The sequence below is a fragment of the Drosophila subpulchrella genome, chromosome 3R, assembly GCF_014743375.2.
Source record: "Drosophila subpulchrella strain 33 F10 #4 breed RU33 chromosome 3R, RU_Dsub_v1.1 Primary Assembly, whole genome shotgun sequence".
Taxonomy (NCBI): Eukaryota; Metazoa; Arthropoda; class Insecta; order Diptera; family Drosophilidae; genus Drosophila; species Drosophila subpulchrella.
The window spans coordinates 4098043-4117786 of NC_050609.1; the positions used below are offsets into that span (position 1 = coordinate 4098043).

The 19744-nt window shown below is 44.0% G+C and overlaps 7 protein-coding genes across 16 annotated transcripts; 2 read left to right on the top strand and 5 right to left on the bottom strand.

Moving 5' to 3' along the window:
* Positions 1-193: 193 nt before the first annotated feature.
* Positions 194-617, bottom strand: LOC119556393 (small lysine-rich protein 1). The gene is made up of 2 exons (XM_037868572.1): positions 318-617; positions 194-262 (listed from the first exon to the last, which is right to left on the bottom strand). The coding sequence occupies exons 1-2, from the start codon at positions 507-509 to the stop codon at positions 194-196; spliced, it is 261 nt and encodes an 86-aa protein (XP_037724500.1). The 5' UTR covers positions 510-617.
* A 55-nt stretch (positions 618-672) lies between these two features.
* Positions 673-2801, bottom strand: LOC119556369 (serine protease snake). 2 transcript variants are annotated; one of them, XM_037868547.1, is made up of 6 exons: positions 2635-2801; positions 2229-2553; positions 1895-2004; positions 1186-1603; positions 863-992; positions 673-801 (listed from the first exon to the last, which is right to left on the bottom strand). In XM_037868547.1, the coding sequence occupies exons 1-6, from the start codon at positions 2772-2774 to the stop codon at positions 716-718; spliced, it is 1209 nt and encodes a 402-aa protein (XP_037724475.1). In that variant the 5' UTR covers positions 2775-2801; the 3' UTR covers positions 673-715. The 2 variants fall into 2 exon arrangements, with proteins under 2 accessions (XP_037724475.1, XP_037724467.1); XM_037868539.1 differs by having other exon boundaries at positions 2229-2801.
* LOC119556354 (serine protease snake) lies at positions 2114-4792 on the top strand. 7 transcript variants are annotated; one of them, XM_037868509.1, is made up of 5 exons: positions 2114-2149; positions 3166-3304; positions 3391-3730; positions 3789-4056; positions 4115-4792. In XM_037868509.1, exons 2-5 carry the CDS (start codon positions 3275-3277, stop codon positions 4698-4700), a joined length of 1224 nt encoding a protein of 407 aa, XP_037724437.1. In that variant the 5' UTR covers positions 2114-2149; positions 3166-3274; the 3' UTR covers positions 4701-4792. The 7 variants fall into 7 exon arrangements, with proteins under 7 accessions (XP_037724437.1, XP_037724404.1, XP_037724393.1 ...); XM_037868476.1 differs by having other exon boundaries at positions 3359-3730; positions 4115-4791; XM_037868465.1 differs by having other exon boundaries at positions 2127-2233; positions 3359-3730; positions 4115-4791.
* Positions 4793-4805: 13 nt separating this feature from the next.
* On the bottom strand, positions 4806-6759 carry LOC119552067 (serine protease snake). The gene is made up of 6 exons (XM_037861837.1): positions 6438-6759; positions 6210-6382; positions 5733-5875; positions 5433-5668; positions 5221-5378; positions 4806-5073 (listed from the first exon to the last, which is right to left on the bottom strand). Exons 1-6 carry the CDS (start codon positions 6757-6759, stop codon positions 4900-4902), a joined length of 1206 nt encoding a protein of 401 aa, XP_037717765.1. The 3' UTR covers positions 4806-4899.
* Positions 6760-7095: 336 nt separating this feature from the next.
* On the bottom strand, positions 7096-14059 carry LOC119556335 (xanthine dehydrogenase). Of its 2 annotated transcripts, none has more exons than XM_037868439.1 (5): positions 13927-14059; positions 9124-11724; positions 7531-8676; positions 7293-7460; positions 7096-7226 (listed from the first exon to the last, which is right to left on the bottom strand). In XM_037868439.1, the coding sequence occupies exons 2-5, from the start codon at positions 11605-11607 to the stop codon at positions 7176-7178; spliced, it is 3849 nt and encodes a 1282-aa protein (XP_037724367.1). In that variant the 5' UTR covers positions 11608-11724; positions 13927-14059; the 3' UTR covers positions 7096-7175. The 2 variants fall into 2 exon arrangements, with proteins under 2 accessions (XP_037724367.1, XP_037724357.1); XM_037868429.1 differs by lacking the exon at positions 13927-14059 and adding an exon at positions 12742-12988.
* Positions 13820-14541, bottom strand: LOC119556382 (cytochrome c oxidase assembly protein COX20, mitochondrial). Its single transcript, XM_037868560.1, has 3 exons — positions 14437-14541; positions 14180-14367; positions 13820-14111 (listed from the first exon to the last, which is right to left on the bottom strand). The coding sequence occupies exons 1-3, from the start codon at positions 14464-14466 to the stop codon at positions 13997-13999; spliced, it is 333 nt and encodes a 110-aa protein (XP_037724488.1). The 5' UTR covers positions 14467-14541; the 3' UTR covers positions 13820-13996.
* A 457-nt stretch (positions 14542-14998) lies between these two features.
* On the top strand, positions 14999-19575 carry LOC119563423 (traB domain-containing protein). 2 transcript variants are annotated; one of them, XM_037876797.1, is made up of 5 exons: positions 14999-15241; positions 15491-15717; positions 16882-17561; positions 17613-17732; positions 17794-19575. In XM_037876797.1, the coding sequence occupies exons 2-5, from the start codon at positions 15585-15587 to the stop codon at positions 18457-18459; spliced, it is 1599 nt and encodes a 532-aa protein (XP_037732725.1). In that variant the 5' UTR covers positions 14999-15241; positions 15491-15584; the 3' UTR covers positions 18460-19575. The 2 variants fall into 2 exon arrangements, with proteins under 2 accessions (XP_037732725.1, XP_037732726.1); XM_037876798.1 differs by lacking the exon at positions 14999-15241 and adding an exon at positions 15313-15427.
* Positions 19576-19744: the final 169 nt, after the last annotated feature.

The following is a 19744-nucleotide window of genomic DNA, read 5'->3' on the forward strand; positions in this document are numbered from 1 at the left end:
AAAAATAAATATGAACACGTACGCACTCATTTATGCAGGCCAAGGGGGAAGCACATTGAACTTTTACTTTCAATATCAGCTTAAATATTTATAAAAAACATATGATTTAATTTAAAGAATTTATTACAGAAAACAAAAATTTTGTAAAGTAAGGGATACTTTACTAAAGTACATTTATTTTATACTATCTCTCTTAGCGCTTTCCCTTCTTTTTCTTTTTTTGCCCATCTGGCCAGGCAAATCCTCTTGATTTAAGAACGTCCTAAAAAATTGAATTAGTTAAAAATAAATAAAATAAAATCTGTAAAATTACTCACCTGCACATTATGGCACACATAGTATGCATTTTCCATGGCAGCATCATTGAAAATGTCACAGCCTATGGACTTTCCCACGCCCCCTTTCTTTTTACCGCCTTCTTTCTTTTTTTTCTCCTCACCTTCACCACTTCCGGCATTACTGGATGTAGAATCCTTGCTATTCCTTTTCTTTTTGCTTTTTCCGACCATTTTAAACTTATTTCTATTCGAAGACAAATTTATTGACCAAATAAATCATTTTTGTATAACGCTGCACCTAGCAACCATATGAAAATAACAAAAACCGTTTTAAGCCAAGTCACCTTTGTAAAGACACCTTACTAGGAAGCTTAAAAAAAACAAAATTATATCCAACTCATAGCTTTCTGATTGCACAATTTTATTACTGACTACATTTATTGATTAGTAAACTCGCTATAGTAAGTGGGCCACACTATAGATGCTATCCAGTCGATATATGAAGAAACGCGCGTGTAAACACCTGAAAGATTAACGAGGTTATAAATTAATTTAAAAATATTTTATAAGTCAAACTTAGTTACCGGGGAATTCACTGCGACAATAGGCTCCATAAGATGTGATTCCCACGAGGTAGTAGCGATAATGCCTGCGGCTTCTGTGCCGGCGTCTTCGTCGCTCCAAGTTCAATTGAAGTGGTCCTCCGGAATCGCCCTGTAAAAGGTTTAAGAGATGGGTTACAATCTTAAACAAGTACTTTTATTCATTTGAAATATTTCAATTTTGTATTCTGGACAATATTGTAAATGTAAACTTGAAGTATTAAATAACAACCATCTAATTAGATACATAATGATTGGTCTTTTAAAAACTTTATTTCTACCCCACTGATATTACTAACACTCACCTGACAAGTATCCCTATTTTTCTCATAGTCATGGGCGCAAATCTGACTCGTGAGTATTCCCTGGGGAGTACTTTCATCGGCGGGCAGACTGGTATTGCACTGATCAATTGGCACCACCGACAGATCGAGTTCCGTGAGGATGTTGGTCTGCGGCTGGGCGAATCCTGTCGATCCATATCCCATGGTGTGCAGCTTGCCGTAGGGTATCTCATTTTTAGGCCACAACCGGGCGGGCTTCACAAACCAGGTGTACTCCACAGGTCTGTTCAATTCGATAAGTCCGATGTCATGGTAGTTAAGAGTCGAGTTGTACAGCGGGTGCAGATAAATTTTCTTAACCCGTCGTCTTTGAGGGGCCACGTCGTTCTCCCATTCCTTTAGCTTAATGTCTCCGATTTTTACCACATCGGGAGCGGTTCTGTAGGGAATTAATCGAGACACTAAATATATTTTTTAAAACTAATGGAATCAAGTGCTCTCTTTGTAATGTACTCTTCCAAAACTCTGCTTTGTCACCTATTCCAAATTTATTTATATTTAATATTGGTTTGAATATTTTAAGATTGAAATAAAAATAAAAATACTATAATACTATCTTTTTACTATAGATTAGTATAGAGGACCTCTATTAGAGGTATATTCTCTGAGGTGAAAACACTCAAATGACCCAAGAGAGCCCACCAAGTTCCGAGCAAACTGGAAAGCTTACCCGTGAGTAGTAAGACAGTGAGCGGCGGTGAGCACAAAGTTCTCACTGATAAGGCTGCCTCCGCACTTGTAGTCGATCTCCTGGTTCTCATTCCGGAATCCCAGAGCGGCCTGAGATCGAGATCGATGAAGAGAGGATTAGCTAGACCCAATAACTGTTATCATATGGTTTAGGGCTTCGATTCGCAAGTCAGCGATCGGTTTTTAGTCGTATTTTTGTTGTGAACGGCGGTACTTTGGCGTTTCCCCCATTCCGGTTTCGTGCGATTTTTATTGTATTTATTTTTGGGTTTTTGTGTTGATATTTGATTTTTGTTTGGATTGCAAATACTAACCATGTGTGGGTACTGTCCAGGTGCCACAATGGATCGCCCATTGAAGTCATCATGCAAATCCTCCGTCTCCGCGGTCTTGTTGAAGTTCTCCTCGTCCACCTTACGCTCCATGTTTAGGAAGATGTTGTGGAAGTTCATATGATGATTGGGCGGCGGACGACGGGGTTGCCATCGTCTGGGGCCATTTTCCCCGTGACGAGGTGGCGGGCGTGGTGGCGGACCTTCAGGGCAACCGGGTGGCGGCCCCGGAGGAGGTGGACCCGGTGGCGGAGGTCCCGGTGGTGGCCGTCCACAGGGCGGAGGAGGAGGTGGTGGCGGTGGCGGTCTATAATATCCGTAGTTGTTAGAGTAACCCGGCGACCACTGACCGTTGTAACCGTTGCTATTGTAGTTGTTGAAGTCCCACCTGGTTGGATCCGGCTCTGGATTGGGATTTTGGTTCGGATCCGTAGGCTGATTAGGAAATTCCCACTGTCCCTTCACTTGAAATCCGCCAGACAGCACACAAATTGCTATATAAACACAAAGTCGCTTCGAATCCGCCATCTGTATAGGTCTTGCTCGATTGACCGATTTAATCCGACTGGGATCTTCCAATCTACCATACGCGAAAAGAAACACAGCAGCGCAGGCAAACAGTTTTATTGAAATTCAGCCGAATTTATAATTGAGCGCCCGCATTAATTAATAAAAATACATTAAGCAAAAAAAAATACACACAGACACACAAGAGTTTGATTTGACACAGTGGTGGCAGACGATTTAACGCATTTCAGCTATAAGATCAACAATCAATGAAGTGTTTAAACTGCTTAGATCAATATATAGAACTAAGGGTAGACGACAATCTTCTGAAAATTGTGTTTGATTTTCTTGATATTTTCTTAACTAATTTTAATGATTTCAACATTTTCATTTAAAATTACATTTACTGCAGCTCTTTAATCAGAACGTGTGCTAAGAAGTAAATAATGAAACCTCAAAAACTCACAATAGAATGATAATACTTTGGTTCCTAATCGTACATCTTCAATTGACGTGCCTGCATGTGCTCCTGCAAACTCAGCAAATTGAGGGTAAGTGATAAATACTTTACATATTATTGAATTCCCCTATATCATTTTCAACAGCTCTCGATGCCCTTGAAATAATCAATTACCAGACCACCAAGTACACAATCCCCGAAGTTTGGGGAGATCAATCAACTGCTGAAGATGAAGATGCCCTGGAAACGGAAGAGGAAGAGAGTTACCTGAAGTTCGGCGACGATGGGGAGGTAAGGACCGCGGTTTCCGAAGGACTTCCCGAGGGTGCCTTCTGCCGCCGGAGCTTCGATGGCCGAAGTGGCTACTGCATCCTGGCCTATCAGTGCCTCCACGTCATCCGGGAATATCGTGTGCATGGCACCCGCATCGACATCTGCACCCATCGGAACAATGTTCCGGTCATCTGTTGTCCTTTGGCGGATAAACATGTCCTGGCTCAGCGAATTAGTGTCACCAGTGAGTACATTGTTAAGGGTTGAATCTATAATTTTCAAAATGGAATAATCTTTCGCAGAATGCCAGGAATACAATGCTGCCACTAGGAGACTCCAATTGGCCGATACCGGACGCACTTTCTCCGGGAAGCAGTGCGTGCCCAGCGTTCCTTTAATAGTGGGTGGAACCCCCACCCGACACGGACTATTCCCCCACATGGCGGCTTTGGGATGGACACAGGGCAGTGGCAGTGGCTCCAAGGACGTGGACATAAAGTGGGGCTGTGGCGGTGCCCTGGTTAGCGAGCTGTATGTCCTGACAGCCGCCCATTGTGCCACCTCGGGTAGGTAAGTTGCAGGATCCTTGAAGGCGGAACTAAATCAATGTGCATTTTTGATCCCCCAGCAAGCCACCGGACATGGTTCGATTGGGTGCCCGCCAGTTGAACGTGACCAGCTCTGCCCAGCAGGACATAAAGATCCTGATCATCGTGCTGCATCCCAAGTACAGATCATCGGCCTATTACCATGACATTGCACTGCTCAAGTTGACCCGAAGGGCCAGGCTGTCGGAGCAAGTGCGTCCCGCCTGTCTGTGGCAACTGCCGGAGCTCCAGATACCCACCGTTGTGGCCGCCGGCTGGGGACGCACCGAGTTCCTGGGCGCCAAGTCGAATGTCCTGCGTCAGGTGGAGCTGGACGTGATTCCCCAGATGAGTTGCAAGCAAATCTACCGCAAGGAGCGCCGTCTGCCCAGGGGCATCATCGAGGGTCAATTCTGTGCGGGATATCTGCCCGGCGGCAGGGACACCTGCCAGGGTGACTCCGGTGGACCACTGCATGCCGTCCTGCCGGAATACAACTGCGTGGCCTTTGTGGTGGGCATCACCTCCTTTGGCAAATTCTGTGCCGCTCCCAATGCCCCTGGTGTTTACACCAGGCTGTACAGCTACTTGGATTGGATCGAGAAGATTGCCTTCAAGCAGCACTGATACCATATATTATGAATTTAACTTATTAACTATACTTTCCGTAACTTTAAAAATATTTTATTTATTTTACACACATTTTAAATTAGTGAATAAAAAAACACCAAGTAAGTTATTATAAGCGGCACGAATTTAATAAGTTTCTATAAATACATTTTATAATTTAGAAAATGTTAAATTGGAACCCATATGTATTTTTGACTCATTCCCACACCTGTTGCTCTATCCACTGAATGTAGTGGACTATTCTCACATAAACACCGGGCTCTCCAGTGGCACAGGCACCTCCAAAGGAAGTTATTCCAACCACATAAGGAATCCTATCGTGGTGATTCCGCTCTTGTTGGTGGAGCAGCAAAGGTCCTCCAGAATCTCCCTGAAGTAAAAGATGTTTAACCAAAAAAAATATATTATATTGATAATACCGATAAAGAAAATATAAAACGAGTTGATCAGTATACGGGTCCTTTCCTGTTTTCACTTTGCAATCGATATGATTGATATATTGTCTATATTGACTCACCTGACAAGTGTCCATTTTGCCGGAGTAATCCTTGGCGCATAGTTGTCCCGGTCCCAAGCCATTAACTAATTTGTCATCGTTTTGCAAATGTCTCTGGCATTGTTGAACGTTCAAGTGGTGAAGCTTTATTTGCAGCAGATCGTTGGATTGTGGGCCAGCTGTTAAATATTTAATAATAATAAATTGTTTATTTAATAATTTGAAATACTAACCGAACTTGGTTTGTCCATAGCCCAGGGCAGTTAGCGGGCTTTCGGGCAGGGTTTTCTCGTTCCACAGGCAGGCCACTGGATTGTAGGATCTCTTGGTTAATTTGACCACCGCCAAATCGTTGACCAAAGTATCCTCATCGAAGTCCGGGTGTTTGATAATCCGCTTGATTTGAATCAGCTGCCCGCGATCGCTGTTCAGCTCAACGCCACCAATCAACGCCACCGACGGGCGTTCCCTGTTCGTTTTGAAGAAGCAAACCCATTAGCATTTCGAGTATTTGTTGTATTTTCGTTGCTCACCCGCCGAGTTCGGCACAGTGGGCTGCCGTTATGGCGAACCGTGGCGCAATCAAGACGCAGCCACAGTTGAACGAATATCTCCGCTGGCCTGAGCCGTCCGAATGAATCAATCTATTCGTGCAAGATGGCCAACCGAGGGCACACTGTAAGTCAATAAAATGAAATTAGAGGGCTATTCAAATAAATTAAAAGTATTGATCTTAATGTTTTTCATTTGTCTAGGATATTTTAAGATACATTTAAAAGCAATAGTTCTAAAAAACTATTTATTCGTCTTCTATTGATTAAAATTTGGAATTCATAGTCAAAGAAAATAAAAGAAGAAAAAGGAAGGCCACACTCTTATTTTATATGCTCAAACTTCGTTTTATTAAATTTAGATTAAAATAATACCTAAAGATTTATCATCCTTACTTTACAATACCATTTCAAATAAAAATTCCATAGTTATATTTCCTTATATTTGTAAAGACTTACCATATAAGGATGCTCGTTATCCAGGGTGGATCTCCCACCAGCCAGGAAATCTTCAATCTGTTTGCGCTTTTGGATAATGGGCTCAACTACTTCCACTTGTTCTTCATTAGGATCAGAATTTCGACGACGTCGACGGCGCTTATAATGATCTCTTGGATAGGCATCCGAACAGGCTGTCAAAAGAGATGATCTCTACACTTCTGGATACACAATATATGCCATACACACCTTCTTTACTCCTTGAGACCAAGGGTTCCTGATTCACATGTCCGCCAAGGGGACAACATACCAGTTGAACGGGCCACAAGGAGGGGCAAAGTAAGGGCGTCACTCGGGGTAAGGATCGCATGGCACTGATGCAATCCTCGTAACTCATACATCTTCCAACCAAAGGACGATCGTGGGCATGGCAATTTCCGTAGTCATCAATCGAAACTTCTCCATTCCAAGGCGTTCTCTGCTCATAACCATTGTAATAATAATCGGCCGAAACAAATGACGATGCTAAAATGAACACGATCTTAAAGAGCAAGCAATTTAGCGACCTCATCTCTGATGTCTACGCTCCTCGGCTTACGATCACCGAATGAGATGCTCACGAAAATCCCTTCTCAAATAACCTGAGACCCACTCAGAAACGGCTTCTATTTGCCGTCTTCTATCAAGAGGATTTGCTTAAAATAACTAGTGAATAAGAGCCTTTGATATACACCATCATGAGTTCACAGAAACTACATTGATATCATATGATGACCAATTATATAACCAGAACCAACGTTTAGTTTTTTGAAATTTTTTTTTAAACATTTAGGTTTAATAACAATTAAACTGACAATAATAATAAGTATACATAAGGTTTATTTTTAAATCAAGGGTTTTATGTATATCCTTTATATTCAAACATTTATTTGACTTAAATATGTACAAAACCAAATATACAGTTAAAAACAACTATGAAAACAATTTCTAAGGCACAATGTTCCATGGAGTGAAAGTTCCTGCCTCGGGTAAATCAAGCTGAAAAGATAAGAAATGACAATTAATAGATCTCTCCATTTATGTCTTGTCTAGGGGAACACCTACCAAATTGGTGAATTTATCCTGACAGGCGATGCGAATGCGAGCCGAGGTGGAAGGCGCCTCCAGGGGGAAGTCTCTACTCAGCCCCTGATCCTCACGAGCAGCTGCAATGGCCTCCTTGATGGCAAAGAACGCTGATGATCCTATGAAGAGCGGGGGTTCCCCTACCGCCTGATAAAAAAAAATCAAGAAATTAGAGATATATTCCATGGTTAAATTCTTCACGGGCTACATATCTTACCTTGGAGGAGTAGACAGCTCGAGGATTAGGTGCACCGGTCAGCAGACTGACATTAAACTCTCCGGGGATGTCCGCAAATCCTGGCAGCTTATACATGCCTGGTCCTCTGGAGTACAGCATGCCCTGTGGAGAATACATAAGCTCCTCTAGGGTAAAAAGTCCATAGCCCTGCATGAAGGCGCCCTCGATCTGACCAATATCTATGGCCGGATTGAGACTGGAACCGATATCCATGACGATGTCAGTGCTGAGCACCTGATGGTCGCCAGTCAGGCAATCGATCTCCACCACACTGACGCCGACGCCATTGGTATAATAGCTATAGGTCCGGGCATTGGGATTCGTCTCGGGATGATAGCCAATTCCCGGCATGGCGTAGAAGCCAGTGGCCGAGAGACTGACCCGATCGAAGTACGCCTTGTTTATCCACTCCTTCCAGGTGCCACCGGGCAGGGCCTCCTTGATGGGCGCCAGTCGCTTGTTGAGCTTCTCACAGGCATCCAGCACGGCCATCCCATTAAGATCGGATCCCACACTCGCCGCCGTGGGAGAGGTATTTGGTACTTTATCCGTGGCCGTCTCCGAGATGTGAATCAGTTCCGGAGGAATACCCAAAGCCCTGGCGGCGCACTGAATCATCTTGGTATTTAGACCTTGTCCAATCTCAACGCCTCCATGGGACAATAGGACTGATCCATCTCCATAAATGTTAATCAGGGAACCAGCCTGATTCAAATGCATGACACCGAAGGCAATGCCATATTTCGTGGGCACCACGGCCATTCCACGCTTCCTCCAGCGATTCTCCCGATTAAATCGAGCGATCTCCAAGCGCTTTTCCTCGTACCTCGACTGCTTGAGGCAATCCTCCAAACATCGCTCGATGGGAAAGTGCTCCAGCTGCTGATGGTAGTGTGTGTAGTCGCCTGTTTTGTAGAAATTCAAGCGCATCACATCCACCACATCACGACCCACTATTCGGGCCACATCCCGGATGATGTGCTCTCCGGCGTACATGCCCTGAGGACCTCCAAAGCCTCGGAAGGCCGTATTCGAAGGCAGGTTCGTCTTGCACACCCATCCACCCACTCGCACGTTGGGAATACGGTAGCAGTTCTCAAAGTGGTACATCGCGCGCTCCAGAACCTGAAAAGATAGATATATTAGGCTAGTTTAGAAAACTCTTTATATAACCAGAACCTTTGGTTGGAAGCATTCTTTCAATGTTTTCTTAAGAAATTCAGAATTCACACCACTCAGATGAATTTGTTTGATGATCTAGTATCAATTTCTTTAAGATTCAGATATATACAAGTTTATTAATTTTTTATATAACCAGAGCCCTCAGATGGTATCTTTCTTTTCTCTTTTTCCAAGAATTTAAGAATGTAGACTCACTTAGCAGATGTTCTATGGATGGTACACAGGTGGGTATTGAAATAACAGTCTTTTGTGATCTTGCTAACAAAAATATGCAAGTCACGTGTAAACCAGTTATCTTTTACAAATTTCCTCAAACCTATTTATAATGTTGTTATTTATATTTTAAATATTTTATTATAATATTACTGTAAGAATTGAAGTATAACTTACCGAAAAGGACAGATCCATGGACCATCCAGCGTTGTTGTAGCACTCTATGTCGCAGGCAGTGATTAGACCCTCCTTGGTGAAGCCCACCTTGTATTTAAAGAGGAAAGGGTGGCGGGTGCCGGTGATGAGCATGTCCTCATCCCGATCCAACATGCAGCGCACAGGACGACCCATCCGGTAGGCGGCCAAGGCCACCGGAAGGGCTACGCAAATGCCCCGCGACTCCTTGCCACCGAAACCTCCGCCCAAACGCTTGGCTCGACAAACGACGCGGTGGGCAGGAAGTGTGGTGACATGGGCCACCAGTTTCTGCACCTCCGAAGGATGCTGTGTAGAGCAGAAGAGCTCCAACTCATCGCTGTCGCGAGGAACTGCCAATGCCGCATGAGTCTCCAGATAGAAGTGCTCCTGTCCACCCATCCTGCAGGTGCCCTCGTAAGTGTGATCCGCCTGGGCCAGGGCCTCCTCCACATTGCCCTTGGTCACGAATCGCGGGTAGTCCGGGAAGTAGGACTTGTGCTCGATGGCCTGTTCGATGGTCACAATAACCGGGCTCAGCTCCTGGTACTCCACTTTCACCAGCCGCGAGGCTCTTTGGGCCAATGCCTTGTTGTCCGCAGCTATGGCGCCAACAATCTGACCATAGCAATGAACTTCGCCGGCGGCAAAGACGTGCTCATCATGGAAAACGGGACCCACTTCGTTCTCATGCTCGGTTAGATCCTTGTAGGAAAAGAACTGATGGACTCCGTCTAAGGCCAACGCTTCACTGGCATCCAGTTTGGTGATTTTGGCACGTGGCTTTGTGCTCAGGACAAAGGCCAAGTAGACTTCCCCATCCATGCGGGGAATATCATCTGTGTAGATCGCCTCTCCGGTGGCCTGTTTCAGGGCAGCTGCATGGACTTGTGGTCTTCCTATGGGATCGCAGGTGGGTTGCTCACTGCAGACACGCTCAAAGAGCTGGGCACTTTTCAGAACTGGGGTATGGAATGTCTCTGCACCACTTCGCTCTTCGGGTGGCAGGGCATCGGAGGATATTATCCCCGACTTGCTCAACTTCAGAGTGATGGCCAGGTAGGCCTTGAAGAACAGGCTCACCACCAAAGCCCGACGATAGGCGATCATGCCACCAGGAGCAGAGGCAGCCAAGGGCAACTCCGTGCACAAGCTCTCCGCCACTCTCTCCACCAGTTGGTGATTCCACTCCTGACCAGCCATCAGTTGGGATGTTTTGGGAGCCAGGACTGTGGTGGGAGCCATTCCACCAAAGGCCATAGAAATCTCCTCAACTATATTGGATTTCTCCTGGAAGCGAACATTTACGGCGGCATTTACAATGGCAATGTCATCATCTCTTCTCCTGGCCTGCTTGAAGGCAACGATATACTGATCCGGAGTGGTCCTCCTGAAGTGGATGCCCAGCAGAACCTCATGGGCTTCAATGACATTTCTTCGGTAGCCGGTGAAAAACCCAGTTCCCATGTGGACTGTCCTCCTTTGAATCTTGCCATTCACAAAACTGGCCACGTCCAGTTGGGCTCCAGCTGCCGAGAGCACGGGATTCATATCGGAAATGGGACTGCCGGTCATGATGTTACCACCCAGGCAGGCGACATTACGGATCTGCTTTCCGGCAAAGTAGTGGAGCATGTCAACGGTGCATTGGAACAATCTGGACTCCGATTCCGGCAACTCTTCGATTCTCTGCCGGAGCAGAGCATCAATCTCCATCAAACTAACAGCGGCACCAAAATAGATGCCATCCTGGGACTCCCTGATCTCCAGCAGATCCTTCACCTGAGTGGGATTGATGAGGTGCGGGTACAGGAAGTGCTTGAACTTGATCTCAACGCCCACTTCCGTGTTGCCCACGACCAGCTTGGCAGCCGGATGCTGGGCCTTTAGTTGGAGCAGCTCCTGCAGATCGGTGGGACGATACCAGGTCACCCACTCCGAACTGAAGACCAAGCTCTGCGAGTCGAAGGCGTCACTCAATTGAAGTTCCGGTGGGAAGATGGGTTCCTGGCTGGGATCCAGAGGCTGGAACTCGCTGCGCTCAAAGAGCTTGTCATCGGTATCCGGATCGGGGCCACATCCTTTGCCATTCACCTTGCAACACTTCTCACCCATGCCGCAGGCAAACTCCTTGGTGAAGGTCTTGTAGCCCTCGAGAATGGGTCGATAGCCAGTGCAGCGGCAGAGGTTTCCCTGGAAGGCAACCTCCAAATCCCGCATAGAGGGTTGTTCTGCGTTCCGGAGGAGAGCGTACATGGACATCACGATGCCCGGAGTACAGAAGCCGCACTGGGATCCGTGTGCCTTGGCCAGACGCTCCTGCACCGGATGCAATCGGGTCTTGGTGCTCCCAATGCCCTCCACCGTGGTCACCGCACACCCGTGCATGGCACAAAGCGGAGTCAGACAGGCGTTGACCGCCAGGTGACGGATTTTACTGGCTCGCCGGTCCAGGCGGGACACCATCACGGTGCAGGCGCCACATCCGCCCTCCGCACATCCCAATTTGGTGCCACACAGCCGCAGCTTTTCCCGCAAATATGTGAGCAGCGTGCATTCCGGATCCGGACTCACTTCGGTTACCTGGAATGCATACAAAAATTGGTTGTTTAAATAAAATTTTCCTTTAAAAGGCATTCCGTGGAAAATTACCTATCTATCTATCTAATCCTAATAATATTGCTTCTATCTAAGATAATGTCAAACTTTATTTGATTAACAAAAAGGGGGAAAAATATAAAGTTTTTCTTGTTTCCATTTATGTATTTTTAAAAATGCAATGATAATGAAATTTTAAACCAGCTTTTCAAGTCATAGAAACATAAATACTTTGTATATAAAAAATCAACATCAAAAACTCTTATTATTTTTAAAAGTAATACTCTGATCACACTAAATATTTCTTCTGAATTGTCTTTTAAAAAGATATCTTATTTCATATTTCCCAAAACGATTTTAACAGAACATTACGATATTTTAATTTAAGTATTTGCTGTTAACATTTTCATTAATCGGCCAGCCCTGAGTTAATAAAGGCCACTATCTATCACTATCAAATGCCGGCCCCACGAGCAACAGGTTATTTATTGGCATACCACTTGGGCCCAAGCTGTGGGCGTAAATCTAAGAACTTTAATTGCACTTTTCCAACACCAGTTGGTAAATATGGCCGGCTTTATCTAGATAATCCAACTGGGTATACTTTATTGTGTGCCACAATGCAAACATTGTAGAGCCAGACGGAATTTGTGGATTAGAAGGCCTGGCTATTACGCAGACCCACATTCCCTTTCCGTGTGAAACTGCTCCCATTCGATTGGCAAATGCACGATGTTGATAAGGTGATAAGGGGCCACCAGCAAACATCGCTGCTCTACTTAGGGGTCAATTGTTATCAGGCACTGTATGCTCAATAAGAACCATATATTTTCTACGTATTCGACAATCAATTGAACATGAAGTCAAATTCCATGATGTGCCAGTTAAACGCAATTAAGACAATAAAACAATAGAGAAAATCGATATGGGGATAGCACAGTACTGCAGTCTAAATTTAATCGACACCAAAAACACGCAACGGATCCAAGTATCTTAAAGTACCTTTTTTCCATTCACAAAAAACACCAAAATCGAGTTCGTTTGATTGCCTGACATCGTTGTATCTGTTGTATCTCTCGGTACCAATGCCTATATAAAGTGCGAGCCTGCAATTACGTATCGTTTACATATATGGACGGTTCGTTCTTTGAATGCAAAACGAAAACAAGTTTTTTAAATTAGAGAACCGAGAACCTCATGCGCTCGTTGAATAAAAAACACAACCGCCTCGCGCCGTTAACGAAAACGTAATGAATGTGCCAACGACCGAGCTTTCCATCCAAACGCTGACTTTTATGAGATAAGGCTGACTGCCAGACGAAATGCAGGATCGCATGTGTGTAAAAACAAACAAACTGTGGGTCTCGAGGCGGGGTTTCTAACATCTATCATCTCACAAGGGAGCAGCCCCACTCATTACAGACCCCAATAGTCAGATAGATGGGAAAAATGTCGGATTACACTTTATTTACCATCACTCATCCTATCCATGACTTTCATTATCTTGTCGTGCTAAAGATACACGACAGCTTAAGAGGTCTACACTTTACATATTATCAATGACAATCATCAAAATAATATCTATATATCTATAAATAGGTATCTTAAAATAGTATAAGTACCATCTCAGCTGAAAGTAGCTACCATTTAGATACCCTATCAGTCAGTAACGAAAGAGCAAAACTAATATTAGATACTATTACATTTAAAATTACTCAAAATCTCTTAAAAAAACCTTTCTATAAGACATTTTTTGCAGCAGTCTAAGTAATTAAAAACTTAACTTGGTAGTAAACTATATTGAATGACGTCTTGCAAAAAAAAAGTGGTAAATTGCTCAACCTTTTTAAGCATCACCACGTGAAAGCACTACGATATTTAAATCTTTTATCAGTTAATAAACTTGCCAAAGAAAACCATATTATTTAATTTTAAGAAGAAGGAAATAAGTTGGTTTTAAATCCGATTTTCAAGAACATTTAAATAAAAGGCGCAATTCAATTAAAAAAGGTTTTGTGAAACGTAGGACTTGACTAGAATTCTTTAATTAATTTCTTTTTTAACAATAAAACACGTCAAGTCATTAATTACTTCAAGGTAAGACTTTACTTACAATGTATATATATAGCTATTATAAAGCTGTTCAGTAACAAAAGGTAATTTACAACAATAGGGGTTTAAAAATACCTGAATTATTTGGTACCCGAGCACAAACACAAGAATCGAAATGGTGAAATTGGTCCGGAACTGACTTATGCTACGCCGACTTAAGATCTAAATCCCGCTCGACTTCGGTGCCCTCATATAGGGCTTGTCGTCGCATCGCCTCCCGAAGTTGCTGCTGCTCGAATCTCCTCGCGGACCACTGATATCTGTGGGATTAAAGTACATATATTATTAAATATAACCACAGGGATTAGTCCAAATTAAGTCCACCCACCTGCAGGACATCCAGTAGGCGATGGTGCCGCAGAAAAAGGATCCGAATCCCACGTGGGTGGACAGATGGGTTCGCGAGGTCCCCAGAAAGGTTAGCAAACCGATTCCGATTCCGCCGCCGATTCCGTAGAGAAAACTGTTACGAAAGCACGGAATTTGCGCCACATCTCGGCCAAAGATAACGAAGCTCTGCGGGGATAAATGTGGGTTACGGCTTTTCTTGGCAATCCTTGACCAATAGGTTTATGTAATGCCCACCTTTCCGGGTTCCTCGGGTTCTTCGGCCATGCTGCAATTCCAATTTAAAAAGTCTTGTTGCAAGCAAAACAAAACAAAAGTGTGACCCCAACGTAACCGTTTAAAAATACCAAACATAGAGGGCATTCTTGAAACTGAAACTCTTATACCCCAGTAAATTCTAAGAAAATTACTTTGACTATTTGGAATGGTTTTAAAAACATATCGAATAAATAATTTTAGTTTTTACAGAAATTCAAAACAATTAAAATCTCACCAATACAATAATCAATACAAAATTAGTAAATGCTCACAAGTACGTAAGAGACTTTTAAAAATTACACATATCAAGTAGTGAAGAAAATACAAATTGGAACCATTTTATTTTACTATGACAATATAAAAAAGGTTCATTTTAAATCTACCAGCTTATCGGCCCTAAAATCGATAACAATTATTCCGTATAAGAGTAGCTCTTATAATTCCAGTTCTCTTTTCAGAGAGCTCTCCTTTTTTACTGACACTTACGTGGCTTACGTTTGCTGACACTTACGTTGTGTTTGCTTGTTGTTGTAAGGTTCTTCGTTCCACAACACTGGTCGACGCTAGGAAGAAGAAGAAAACAATTTGCCACAGTCACAATTTAATTTCTTTAGTTTTTTGGGTTTTTATTAAAATTTAGAGCACGCACCGAATCAAAACGGCGATAAGTGGCAGCCGAACTGAGTTTTCAATCCGAGGATAAACGTCAATTAGGGGTTTTGCTGATGCAACCCAAGCATTCAGCAGGGCAACAACAAGACACACACTAAATACAAATTTTCAGGTGAGTAAATTGCAGTCTTGGAATGCCCAGGTTAAACAAACAGAATCATGGTATAAAAACACAATATGTATGTGTACATATGCTTGGGAGTTTAAAGTCAGTCGAGAAAAAACGACTGCCCCAAATCATCTGGCAATGTACGACACGTAGGCAGAAAAAGTGATACAAATTTGCAGTTTGCAGAGAGTAAAGCAACGTATTATCTATACATGTCTCTGATAATCGCTCTTCAACTTTTGCACTCCACAGTTCTTTGCCAGATGTTCATACGTCGCCTCGCCATCAACCGAAACCGAATTTCCACTCGCAACCGATTCTTCCAGGCATCCAACTGAACTCCACCATGGACGTATCCGCCTCCACGTCGTTCGAATCCTCGCCGGATAAGCGGAGCAGCACCTACGTGGGCGACAATACTTTATATGACAGTGCCCTGGACCACCAGCTGTCCACCACGGCCTACAAGTCCTGTAATGGTAAGCAGCCAACCCATTTCAAAGTCGAGAAACAAAACAGGATTCCGAAAAAGGAGGAGCAGCTGGACCACATCTTTTTGGGGAATCGCTCCCCGGCCACCAAAAGCTATGAAACAGACGGGCTTGCGGAGCAACTAGAACAGGAGTTCCGCCTAACAGACGAAAGGGACAATTTAGAGCAGATGTTCCAGTTCATTCCCACTCTGCCAAAAGACAGCGAAACCTATATCCTTTGCAAACGCTGGCTGGACACCTTGAAGCACACCCACAAGCTGGAGAAGCACACTGTTCACCGCCTATTGAGGAAAATGGAGTACCAGTTAACCATAAATGGTCGACTTAGCGCTCCCTTCACCGATTCCGCCAACCTGGACGATCTCTTAGAGGAAACCAGCAACGAGCCAAGCAGCGAGAAAACCTCCGATTCAGGAGCTTTTTACCTGCAAAAAGACCTCAAGGAAGAGCATTTCCACCTCGAGCGCAAAATAAACGCCGTAAAGCTCAAGATTGCTGCCTTGCAAATTCAAACACACCATCAGCAGCAAAAGCTTAGGAAACTGAATCTGCAGAACAGCCACAAGTCTAGCTTCAGCAGGAGTATAAAGAAAAGACTAATGGGTGCAGCTCACAAGAGTCTTCAATCCCAAGCCCCCGAGACGTTTCCCAATCATTTTATATCGCAAATCTTTGAGGCCTTTGCCAGCGACGAAAAACTTAAAGAGCATTTTAAGACCATAGACTATGAGCTAAGGAAAATTGTACATAAGATGTGCCTTCACGCCTACGAACAACAGAAACCTTCAATAGAGGCCTCTATAAATGAGAACGTTAAGAGGCTCAAGCAGAAGCTAATACAAAAATATGAGAATCAGTTGTCCAAACAAGAAGAAAGCCAACAAAAAAATGCTTTGGCCATGAAGCAAAAATGTTTCAATATGCTAAAGCAGGTCTTATTGACGGACTGCCCGGATCAATGTTGCGGAGAAGAATACCTCAAGCAGCTGGAAGTCCTATATGAACAAGAAATCTTGAAGGAATAATTTATATTTTTGTTTTCTTACTCCTTAAACAAGAAATTCCCACCCCATTTATATATATTTTATGTTATAAATCAGTAAACATGATGTTATTCTTGATGTACTCATTTTTTCTTTCAATCCACAGAGAGCCTTATCAGCGAACTGAGCCAAACTCCCTTGACCTCGGCCAACAAAACAGGCGGTGCGGAATTTGGCAATGAATCGGCCGTCTTCAAGGCCTTTGGATCCCCGGCGCCGGCAGCTTTCAACAGTCCTACGCCAGCTCTCAATGCCAGCATGCTGCTGATTCAATCCGAGAGCACTGACACAAATACCTCGCAGGAGGAGGTGGACCCCAAGTCGCAGCTGGCCAACAAGACAATATTCAAGACGGATAATCCCAACCTGTCAATTATAGAGATTAACGATAACTCGATTAAGGAGGAGGACCTCGAGAAGGTGGTGCTGGTGGAGGGGGACAGCGTGATGAACCTCCTGAAGAAGTCGCCCAGCAAAGACACTGCTGCGAATGCAGATAAGAGACGCCGCAAGGAATCGCTGCTGCAGACGAGCAAGCAAAAGCTGGACATCTCCATTGCCGAGGCCTCGGCTGCTGCTGATGGCGATGGCGATAAGCGGGATCTGGTGCCGGTCATCGATCAGCCGCCGCAAACCAAGCGCGAAATCACAATCTACGATACCATTGAAGAGTTCGAACAGAATCTGCCCTCGACTGTGACGTTGCTGAACACGCCCTTTGGCAGCAAGGTCTATCTCGTGGGCACGGCCCACTTTAGTGAGGAGTCGCAGGATGACGTCTCATATGTGAGTGCCTTTATTATCTCCTAGTTACTTTAGTTAAACATACTCCTTAAGGTCATACGCAATGTCCGTCCAGATGTGGTCATGGTTGAGCTGTGTCCCTCGCGTATACACATCCTGAAGCTCGATGAAAAGACGCTGCTGGAAGAGGCCAAGAGCATCAATATTCCCAAGGTAAGGAACTGAATTAAGAGACTCGTAACCAAATATTTAAATACAACTATAATCCCCTTAGATACGCGGAATCCTGCACACTCATGGCTACATCAACGGCATATTTTTCATCCTGCTGCTGCAGATGAGCGCTCAGATCGCCAAAGACCTGGGAATGGCTCCGGGCGGAGAGTTCCGGCGTGCCTTCGAGGAGATCCACAAGCTGCCCGGCTGCATTCTGCACCTGGGCGATCGGCCCATCCGCATCACACTATACCGCGCACTGCGTGCCCTGTCCCTGTGGCAGACCATGAAGCTGGTCTGGCGCCTGACCTTCACGGACAGCATCAGCATCGAGGAGGTGGAGGAGTGCAAGCAAAGCGATCTGCTGGAGAAGCTGATGCAGGAGATGGCCGGCGAGTTTCCGGCGTTCTCTGATGTTTTCGTGCGCGAGCGCGACCTCTTCCTGTGCCACTCGCTGCAGCTGGCTGCACTGCCCCAGGCGGCGCCCGGTGCCCAGCAGATCCGTCCAGTACGCGTGGTCGGAGTTGTGGGCATCGGCCATGCCAATGGCATTGCCAAGATGTGGGGCACCGTGGACCCCAAGAAGATTCCGGCCATTCTCGAAATTCCACCGGCCAGCATAGGCCAGCGCGTCTGCAAGTATACGCTAAAGTACGGCCTGATTGGCCTGGGATGCTACGGTGCCTTCCGCTTTTTCCGGCCCCGCCTGACCCGATTCTTTTAGTTGGATTGTGGACCAAGTATGAGGCGACTGTCTGCTACGTTGTTGATTTTATTTTTTAGTAACTAACGAACCCCTGCGCTGATTTACACATTTAAGCGTACGCAGATGAAGCGAATTAGTTGTATTGTATTTTATTGTACAATAATGTTTTGATAGACTCGTTTATATACGAAATATATCCATGGATGTATACACCTGCGTACACAGATACTACCAAACACAAACAGAAAAGACCATTACACATAATCTTAGTTATAAAAGTCAAAAATTCCTAGAAATCAAAAAATGTCAGAATGTAAGAAATCGGTATATCGAAAAGGTTATCATTGTTTCCAAAACATTTTTGAATTTTTCAGTTTTAAAATGTGTTATTTACAAACAAAGAAACTATCACAGTTCGAATAAGCTTTGATCTAGATTTCAAAAAGTAATAAATTGTAGCTAACCTATTCGCGGGTTTTATCACATTGTTATTGTCCACCTGATTGTTAACCCAACAGAACCACATTGTATATGAAACTTAGTTTTGGATAGTTAGGGCATCGTATTCCATGTTGTATGTAAAAGGTTTCCTAGCAGGCCTGGCTTGTGTTAGGCTCGAGAATGCAATGTAAATTCCAAGAACTCAACTACATATAGAACCCGCCTCCGCATTCGCATTACATTATCTTCCACTCCTAATCATAGATGTTGTTCATTCCGTAGCGAAAATCTAAACGTTAGCTAGTACTGTTCTGAATAGAGGGAATACGTGATGGTCCTTCCAATGGCCGTGTGTTATAAATGTATAACTAATGCTAAATGCTAAACAAAGAGGAATTTTACAAAACGAAAACCGAAACATACCAACCCAATATGTACTTTATTACCTATACTATATACCATACTATATCTGAGCGTTGTAAACGTAACAAAAAAAATGTTTTAGAAATACGAATACCAAGCGAACTATAAGCAGTCTGTATGTATTTTGACGCATGATTATTAGCTGCGTAGATTTGCTAATCCGTAAATGGTGTTATGTAGCATTTAGAATAGAACCAACCACCCGAAGCAAACGAGCCTTGTTTGTAACTGACTCAAATAAATGTACTATATGTATTCCAGTCGATAAAATGCGTGTGTCAATTCCATTCCATAGAAATACAGGTGTCTTTCGCTTTTCTTTTGTTTTTCTTTTATTATGTACTTTAAACGTATCTTAGCACTAAACGTCTCTCTTGTGTGTTGCTTTTGTTTTGTTTCTAGTTTTTTTGTTTGTTTTTTTTTTGTATGCCATAATTGT